General features: G+C 44.0%; 1 protein-coding gene across 1 annotated transcript; it reads right to left on the minus strand.

The window, feature by feature from the left end:
- Positions 1-8452: 8452 nt before the first annotated feature.
- LOC110313907 (protein BEX1) lies at positions 8453-9995 on the minus strand. The gene is made up of 3 exons (XM_021188371.1): positions 9822-9995; positions 9383-9459; positions 8453-9063 (listed from the first exon to the last, which is right to left on the minus strand). The coding sequence occupies exon 3, from the start codon at positions 9056-9058 to the stop codon at positions 8672-8674; it is 387 nt and encodes a 128-aa protein (XP_021044030.1). The 5' UTR covers positions 9059-9063; positions 9383-9459; positions 9822-9995; the 3' UTR covers positions 8453-8671.

The following is a 9995-nucleotide window of genomic DNA, read 5'->3' on the forward strand; positions in this document are numbered from 1 at the left end:
GGGATGGGTCTCAAGTTGGGCCATTGCACTAGGTTTCAAAATGATGCAGCCACTATTGAAATACGTGCGGAGAGGTCTCAAGGAGCTAAAAATAAATCGGCTATAAACCCCAGCTATACCATTCCTTACATATGTCCAAGGGACTAGGCATCCTACTTCACAGACACTTGCTCAGCCATGTACATTGCTTTTCTATTCACTATAGCTAAGAAATGGAAGCAGCCTTAATTGTTTTCAACCAAACCAAACCAAAAAACAAATAATGAAAACTGGATACACATACATGGAATACTCTTCAGCTATAAAGCAAAACGAAGCACTGAAATATCAAGATAAATAGATGCAGTTATGTTGTGTGAGGTAACCTAGAGAAATGACACATGCTTCTTATTTGTGGTTCCTAGCTTTGAATCTTTATTTGGGAGTACACTGTAGTTGTTTCCACACACACCAGAAGAGGGCATCAGATCCCTTTACAGATGGTTGTGAGCCACCATGTGGTTGCTGGGAATTGAACTTAGGGCCTTTGGAAGAGCAGTTGGTTCTCTTAACCACTGAGCCATCTCTCCAACCCTGCTTTGAAGCTTTAGATCTGAGTATATAATGTGGAGTAAACCTAGAAATCAGGAAAGTAGACATAATCCATTGCAAAAATATCCACTTAATTACCTAGCCCCAATTTATACATTTACAACATACCCTTCAGGAAACATTGAGGAAGGGATTGGAAAGCTTGTAAGAGCCCAAGAGGATCAAAATATCTATATGTATATCTATATGTATATCTATCTATCTATCTATCTATCTATCTATCTATCTATCTATATGTATATCTATATATGAAAAGGAAGCTGGACCCATGAAATGTTAACCTTATGGCTGCTTAAACAAGACCCCAAAAATGACAGCACTAGTTGGTATGCCAATGTGGATGGGTGAAATCTCAAAAATTCACACTCCTAGATGAAGAACTACAGTCAATTAATGATCACTGTGGTGGTTTGAATAAGAATACCCCCCCCATAAGCTCATATATTTGAACACTTAGTCATCAGAGAGTTGAACTCCTTGAAAGGATTGGAAGGATTTGGAGGTGTGGCCTTGTTAGTGTCACCATGAAACAGAATGTAGAACTATCAACTGCTTCTCCAGCATCATTCATGCCATGCCTGCTGCCATGTTCCTTGCCGTAATGATGATGAACTAAAGCTGTGAAATTGTAAGCAAGCCTCTAATTCAATGCTTTCTTTTATAAGAATTTCCTTGGTCATGGTGTCTCTGCACAGCAATAAAACCCTGCCTAAGGCAGTAATAAAAGTAGGAGAATCAGTCTTCTCCAGAAACAGTCACATGATAGATTATTTAATCCCAAGAGGTCAGATCTAAACACATATACATATTTAGTGACATTAAAGGGACTCATCAGGTTGTATTTATAAATGTATGTGTGTCTGTAAAAATAATAAGAAGCCATGAATTTGAGAGAGTGTCATAGTGGGGGGACACAGGAGATGTTGGAAGGAGGGGGGTATGGGGAATGATGTAAATATGGTACTCATACATGAAATTCTCAATAAATAATAAAATTTAAAAAATGATATGCCTGTTTTGAAATACTTCGCTGTTTTTGGGCTGATCGCAGATTCTCAGGCAAGCTGTATAAATGGCTTCCCATGAATTGTTCAAATGGCCTAATTTCCATCTTGGTTTTTACTTTAGGCCATGAGTTACTTAAACATACATTAATTTTTTTCCTATTTGAAGATTTCGACATTTTCCAGGGATTTATTGTGATTTCTCATTTAATTTCATGGTTCTCTAAAAACCCAGTCTCAAATATCATTTAAATCCCGTTAGCATTATTAAGGCTTATTTTGCTGGGTGGTGATGGCGCACGCCTTTAATCCCAGCACTTGGGAGGCAGAGGCAGGCAGATTTCTGAGTTCGATTCCAGCCTGGTCTACAAAGTGAGTTCCAGGACAGCCAGGGCTATACAGAGAAACCCTGTCTCGGAAAAACCAGCGAGTAGGGACTACATTGATAAATGTACCATGCACATATAAATCAGGCATAGATTCTACTATTGATGGTAGGAAGCTGTATAATTATCAAATAGATTAAATTGGCTAATCTATCCTTGAAGACTGTTTTCCTGTTTTCTATTTTCTTGTTCTCTTAATATTTCAGAGACAATGTTTAATTCCTGACTTTCAAATGCTTTTTTTTCACTGAATTATAATTTTTTGCTTCATGTAGTTTGAAACACTGTAATATGTAAAAATTCACCACTTAAAACTTATGTGATTCAGGGCCGGAGAGAGCTGGGCTGGAGCAAGTGGGATCAGAGCAAGCAGAGGTCCTGAGTTCAATTCCCAGCAACCAGTGCTCTCTTTTTGTTTCCCCTTCCCTTTCTCCCTCTTGCTCCGGGCCCTGCTCGCTCCATTCTTCTCCTCCCCACCCCCAGCCCCTGCTTGATCCAACTTAATTTCTTGTTTTTTTTGTTTTTATTTTTGTTTTAGTATTTATTTATATGACTACACTGTCGCTGTCTTCAGACACACCAGAAGAGGGCATCTGAGCCCATTACAGATGGTTGTGAGCCACCATGTGGTTGTTGGGAATTGAACTCAGGACCTCTGGAAGAGCAGTCAGTGCTCTTAACCTCTAAGCCATCTTTTTTCTTTTTTCTTTCAATACCTTTTGGATTGAGTTTTTGAAGTGTTAATCTCACTATTTGCTTAGCTATAATTTTAATGACTGTTTTAAGGATTATAGTGTATTTTTTGAGTGTATCAGAATTCACTTTTGAATATAGAATAAAATATTAAAAGTATGTAATCCATGTTTCTCTGGTCTTTGTTCTATGATTGACATATATTTTATTGATGTGTTATAAATCCTGCTATGTGTCATAAGTTGTAGACAACCATAAGGCCCATATTCTTCCCTTCTCCAAGACTGAGCGTTAGCGTTTTATGAATTTTGTCCAGGTTTTAGGTTTCAGAGCTAGTCCCTGTTATTTTTTTCCCATTGGTGTTACTTCATTTATGTAACTGTAGCCTTATTGTTTCAATGGCAGTTAGTGATAAAAGCTCCACTTTACTTGTATACAGAGAATATTTTTAGGTTGTCTGTGTTCGTTCTCTCCTCAAAATGAGAAAGTTCATTCTGCAATACTTTCTGTGGCTACACGGCCACCTTACACGCATTTTAGGATTTTCCTCAGTGATTTGCAAATTTTAAGAAAAATAATTTTATTAAAATAAGTGATTATCTGCATTACTTTGCTTCTGTTAGATTGTTAGACATATGCAAGCATCTAAAATGTATACTGATTATTTGTGGTGTACCACTAAATTTGTATATTTATCAGTTTTTTATATATTTCATGAGTAATTACTGAATGCCTATAATAGGCTAAGCCTCAATGGCCCAATTTATTCATACATATATAAAGCCTCTTTTATTTTTGATTATTTTATTTTATTATTTTTAATCATTCCATTCGTTTACATCTCAAAGGATATCTCACTCCCGGTTACCCCTCCTCCACCCCCGCATCCCACATCAGGCCTCCCCCCTCCCCTTTGCCTCTATGCAGGTGCTCCCCCACTCCCCCACACTCTCCTGCCCCACTGCTCCAGCATCCCCCTACTCTGGGGCATCAAACCTCTATGGACCAAGGACCTCCCCTCGCATTGCTGTCAGTCAAGGCCATCCTCTGCTATATATGTATCTGGAGCCAAAGATCCCTTTAGGTACACTCCATGGTTGGTGGTCTAGACTCTGGGAGAACAAGCCAGTCTATGTAGTTCTTCCAATGGGTTGCAATCCCCCTCTGCTCCTCCAGTTCTTCCTCCAGCTCCCCCACCAGGTTCCCTGAGTTCAGCCTGATGGTTGGCTCCAAGCATCCGCCTCTGATAAAGCCTCTTTTTTTTGCCATTAAAATGTTTTCAGTCCAATATGGCTGTTCATAAGTGTAATCCTAGAACTTGTGAGGCTGAGATAGGATGATCATTGTGAGTACTTTCTAGGCTACATAGTGACTTCTAGACTAGGCTGGGGTGCAGAGTGAGACCCCCATCTTAAAACCTGAAACATTCATGATATTCTTTCAAACTGTATCAAACTAAAACTCACAAATATTAGTATCTTTATAATTAAATAATACTTGTAGCTGCACTATAGAAATGCATATTAGAAAAAAAGGACTGACTCAGAATGTTATATGACAAGATCACAGTAATAGTGATCTATATGTTACTGAAACAGGATCAAACCTCATTATTAAATTCTTTCTTCTTATTTTTTTTTTACAGTCTAGTCTTTATGGTCTGTCCTCTGAGTGTCCCTTCTCATCCCATACCTCCTCCCCCCCACCCCCATCTCCAAGAGGATGTCTCCACCCCCACCCTGCCAGACCTCCCCACTACCTGGGGCCTCAAGTCTCTCAAGGGTTAGGTGCATCTTCTCTGACTGAACCCAGACCCAGCAGTCCTCTGCTGTATAGGTGTTGGGGGCCCCATATCAGCTGGTGTATGCTGCCTGGATGGTGGCCCAGTGTCTGAGATATGTCAGAGGTCCAGGTTAGTTGAGACTTCTGGTTCTCCTCCTCAGCTTCTTTCAGTCTTTCCCTAATTCAAGCACAGGATTAGCAACTTCTATCCATTGGTTGGGTGTAAATATCTGTTTCTGACTCTTTCACTTGTTTGTTGGGTCTTTCATAGGGCAGTCACGATAGCCCCCCCCCTTTTTGGTCTGGCTTTACAACTTCTTTTTTTTATTATTATTATTTTCTTTATTTATATTTCAAATGCTATCCCGAAAGTTCCCTATACCCCTGCCCTGCCCCTGCTCCCCTACCCACCCACTCCCACTACTAGGTCCAGGTCTTTCCTTTGGAGCACTCCATAGCCTCAGTAATAATGTCAGGTCTTGAAGCCTCCCCTTGAGTTGAATCCCACTTTGGGCCTGTCACTGGACATTCTTTTCCTCAGGCTCCTCTCCATTTCCATCCCTGCATTTTTTTCTAGACAGAAACAATTATGGGTTAGAGTTGGGTGGCAACCCCATCCCTCACTTGATGCCCTGTTTTCCTGTCCTGCTGGAGGTGGGCTCTATAAGTTCCCTCTCCCCACTGTAGGGCATTTTATCTAAGATTCCTCCCTTTGAGTCCTGAGAATCTCTCACCTCCCAGGTCTCTGGTGTATTCTAGAGGGTCTCCCACCTTCCACCTCCTACCTCCCGAGGTTGCCTCTTTTGATTCTTTCTGCTGGCACTCAGGGCTTCAGTCCTATTCCCTCAGCTCATCTCCCCCAAACCTCTTTTTGAACATTCTTTTTCACTGTAAACACCCCTAATCCTACAGCTTGTACCTTGCTAGGATTTTGTTGCCTGTCTTTTTTTGGTAAAGAGTGGAGAAAAAGAAGCTCATTACATTAGCTACAGAAATGATACTTAGGAAAATGCATCCAAAACCTTAGACTCTTTCTTTCTATTAACTGCTGTCTTCATGGTTTGACTTATATTTCATGTGTCTGCGAGAGGCCAGGACACTTTGGAATTAAGCATATGGTTCATACTGGGGTTTGTTACTTTTTTTTTTCTTTTTTTTTTCTTTTTCTTTCTTTTTTTTTTTTTTGGTTTTTCGAGACAGGGTTTCTCTGGGTAGCCCGAACTCAGAAATCTGCTTGCCTCTGCCTCCCAAGTGCTGGGATTAAAGGCATGCGCCACCACGCCTGGCTGTTACTTTTCTTGATGGGTATTTTCACCTGTTAACTCTCTCTCATGTTACAGTCTAAGGTGGAGGGTGACAACCATTCTATATCATGACCAGGTGACAGTCTTTGCAAATGAGCTACTTTCTATTTTTTTACACGTACTTAACATTGCTATTGTAATATAAAACCAGTCATAAACAATGTATAAGTGAATTAGCATTTTGTGTTCCAATTAAAATTTATAAACACCAAATTAAAATTCCATATTTTTGTCACAAATATTTTACAACCATTCTTACAGCCCCTCTAAATAAACAGTGGGCCAGAATTTTATCATGAATTATTTACTATCCTGTTCCAGAATCTTTTTGTTGTTGTTGTTGTTGTTTTTTAAGAAACACTTTTTAAATTTACTTTTTACTTTATTCACTTTACATTCTGCTCACTGCTCCCTTCCAGGTCACCCTCTCCCACAATCTTTCCCCCATTTCCCCTCCCCTTCTCCTCTGAGTGAGTGGGGATCCCCTCCCCTGCATGTCCCCCCACCCTGAGGCTAGGCATTTCCTGTTTCCTCTTCCACTGAAGCCAGACAAGACAGCCCAGCTAGAAGAACATATCCCACAGACAGGCAGCAGCTTTTGGGACAGCCCCCACTCCAGTTGTAGGACCCACATGAAGACCAAGCTGCACATCGGCTACATATGTGCGGAGAGGCCTAGGTCCAGCCCATGTATGCTCTTTGGTTGGTGATTCAGTCTCTGGGAGACCCAAGGGTCCAGGTTAGTTGACTCTGTTGGTCTTCCGGTGGAGTTAAATTTTAAGTTTATATTTGCAAAGTATTGCATTCCTGGTATGCACAAGGTTGTGTTCACCACCCAGTACCACAAAAAAAAAAACCACCCAACAATTTTCATGAGTAAAATGTACTTTTTTTCTATGTAATTAAAACCCTGATACACTGACATGGCTAACTCAGTATGTACAGAACAAAATTCTATACATTCCTAAGTTTCAGGTTAATGCGGGCTGTTTTAAGCAACTGTCTCTTCAGTGAGCTGTTACCTCATACATCTGCTCAGGTAGAGAGATAATTGCACCAGATAAGCAATCTTTAGCAAAAAGATAAACAGAAAGGAATCCAGCTGCAGGTGCAGAGCAGCTTTCAATACAATGAGCATTCCAGAGTAATCAGTGAGAACCTCTCACTTTGGAGCTTTACAGCTCTCTGTCCGGGTCTGGTGTAGGAACCTAGGGGGAAAGATGAGAGAAAGGCACAGTAAAGAAGTATGGATCCATCCTTTGTCCCACAGGCCCTTTGAGTAGAGAACTCTTACATGCACCCCCTAATAACTGAAAGCATTTCAGGGTTTAGGTTACCTACATGCCAAAAGAATGAAAAACTCTGAAAAAGCTCGCAAACTTACTACCTCATTTAGCTCATATAGCATCCCTGAGGTGTCTATTATTTTACTCTCACTCATAAGCTTAAGGGTAGATATTAAATAGGCTTATCTCTTATTATATTTCTCAATAACATGCCTGATGATAAACTAAAGCTGAGATTATGTCACAAGTCTGGAAAGTTCTCACCTCGTTTTTCATAAGGTTATCATTAAAACTACTTTTAATTTTTAAAGATTTTATGCATTGCTGACTGAGACAGATGTAGACTTAGACCCAACCATTGGACTGAAGTCAGGGAGCACTATGGAGGAATTAGGGGAAGAACTGAATGAGCTGAAGGGGAGGGTGACCCCATAGGAAGACCAGCAGTCTCAATTAACTTGGACCCTCGGGGGAAATCCTAGAAATTGAGTCACCAACCAGGCAGCAAACACCTGGCTGATCCAAGGCCCCAGGCACACATAGCAGAGGACTGCCTGGTTGGGCCTCAGTGGGAGCAGATGTGCCTAATCCTGAGACCTGAGGACCTATGGAGGAGGGAGAAGGGGGTAGAGGGGGAGCACCCTCTCGAAGGCAAGGGAATGGGGTGAGGAACTGTGTGTGTGTAGAGGGGGGGAGAAAAGCTAGAATGTGAATAAGTAAGCACAAATGTTTTGGCTGCATGTGTCTGTGTACCACGTGTGCCTGGTGCCCAGAAGTTATCAGACTGCCCCAGACTAGTTTTAGATGGTTGGGAGCCACCCGTGGGTGCTGGGAATTAGAGCTGCATCCTCTGGTAGAGCTAAGTCATCTCTTTATTATTGGATATTTATATTTCAAGTGTTATCCCCTTTCCCAACCCCCCCCACAAAAGTCCCATATCCCATCCTCCCTCCCCCTGCTTCTATGAGGATGCTTCCCCTCCCACCTCCCCACCCTCGAATTCCCCTACCCTGAGTCATCAAACCTTCACAGGACCAAGGACCTCCCCTTCCCAGTGATGACCTACAAGGTCATCCTTTGCTACATATGCAGCTAGAGTCTTGAGTCCCACCATGTGTACTCTCGGGTTGGTGGTTTAGTCCCTGGGAGCTTTGGGGGTACTGGTTAGTTCATATTGTTGTTCCTTCTATAGAGCTGTAAACCCCTTCAGCTCCTTCAGTCCTTTCTCTAACTCCTCCATTGGGGAGTCATCTCTTACACCACCAAATTGTTCATTAAGTAATGTGTTCAACTTTGAAAATAAATATAAGGAAAACGTTTTTCAGATCCTCCCGTGATGAGCATTACTTACTCCACCCATGTGGCTGTTCATATTCCTATATAAAGAAAAGATTAAGTACAGAGAATGCCTTTTAAATTTGCTTTATTAGGTTCACAATATGTAATATGGATCTTCCCATGCAACTGATAAATTGTGCTAACAAAAGAATTACAGGCTGAGTAAAAAACACAAGTTTCAATTAGAAGCTGGTAACAGGGAGAGATCTACACAAAAGGAGTAACCTCAAAACTTGTACATCACAAGGCAGGGGTCCCCATATCATCTTCAGAGAAAAGCTCAGGACTCAGGGCATAAGGCAAAACTCATCATGGTGGTCATGATGAGGCGGGTCAGTGCTAACCGCCCGCAGGCTGTGGCTCAGCTGCCTTTCCCTTAGCTTCTCCATGAGCTGTCTCACATCATCCCCAAACCTCTGTACATTCTCCTCTCTCATCCTTCCCTGGGGCTCCCCAACCCTCTGCATCAGGTCCCATCTATAGTGAGCGATGGGCTGCCGAACCCGGAACCGCCTGCGACCTCCTCTAGGTGCACAGTTTTTGCCAGCCTCGGAAGTCAGGGCCACAGCTGGCTCCCTTCTGATGGTATCTTGCGGCTTTTCTTCCTTCTTCTCCTTTTCCTGATGGTCATTCTCCATGTTGAGATTTTTTACTCCTTGATCTTTGGACTCCATTACTCCTGAGAAGCAAGAGAAGGAAAAGATTTCTTCGTGGATTGATCACCAACTAGGACATGAGTCTCTGCTTTGCACCTTTCAAAATTCATTTTCCCCATCTGAAAGGTCTGTAGCTCTCTAGAGGGCTCAAATCCGGCCCACCTCTCCCCAAAGCCCACCGTGTTTCCTGCAGATACATCTGATGCATCTGCGTCATCAAAATGGAAGAATAGAATGGGAGGGATGAATCCGGTAAAGGGGTGCAAGCAGGGATCTGACATACCCAGCTCTGCGCACGTTCCCTCTCCCCCTCTCAGTGCCCAGCCCTGCCCCTGCACCTACCTGGGCCTATCCTTGCCTTCTGCTCTTCCTAGAGATGCTCACCACCAGGTGCGCCGCGAGGCTTCTGCTTCTCAGACCTGNGNTCAACCCAGAAGGATGGGTGAGTAGGTGGGAGGGAGGACCTGTGGCGCCGTCCCGAGCGCCACCGCCCAGGCTCTTCCCGCCGCCTCGGCCGCCCCCACCCCTCCCCGCCGACCACCCCTGGGTTCCCCGACGCAGGGATGCCGGGGTCTATGGGAAGCTGTCGCGGGGCGCATGCTCCTACTCCCCCGAGGGTCTCCGTCCGGGCCCGCCGCCCCCTCCCTGTCCGGCCTCGCCACTGCGCACACGGGGACGGCCACCTGCAGCCTCGGCCTGCGCCTTGACGGCCGACGGCCGGGGTGGCGGCCACGGGACCCCGACGACGGGCTCCGCGGGTCCGGGCCGCTGTCCCCCTCACCTGCGCCGCTCTTCCTCCTGCTGCTTTCCGCGCCGCCNGGGCCCGCGCGCTCTGCGCCACCAGGAGCTGCGCCACCAGGAACAGGTGCCTCCGTTAGGGATGGCGGGCTGGAGAGAGTGAGCGAGGGCAGGTCCGAGACCCAGAGAGGGGTGTGAGCCTGCGTGGGCTAGTCAC

Source organism: Mus pahari, chromosome X (assembly GCF_900095145.1).
Source record: "Mus pahari chromosome X, PAHARI_EIJ_v1.1, whole genome shotgun sequence".
Classification (NCBI taxonomy): domain Eukaryota; kingdom Metazoa; phylum Chordata; class Mammalia; order Rodentia; family Muridae; genus Mus; species Mus pahari.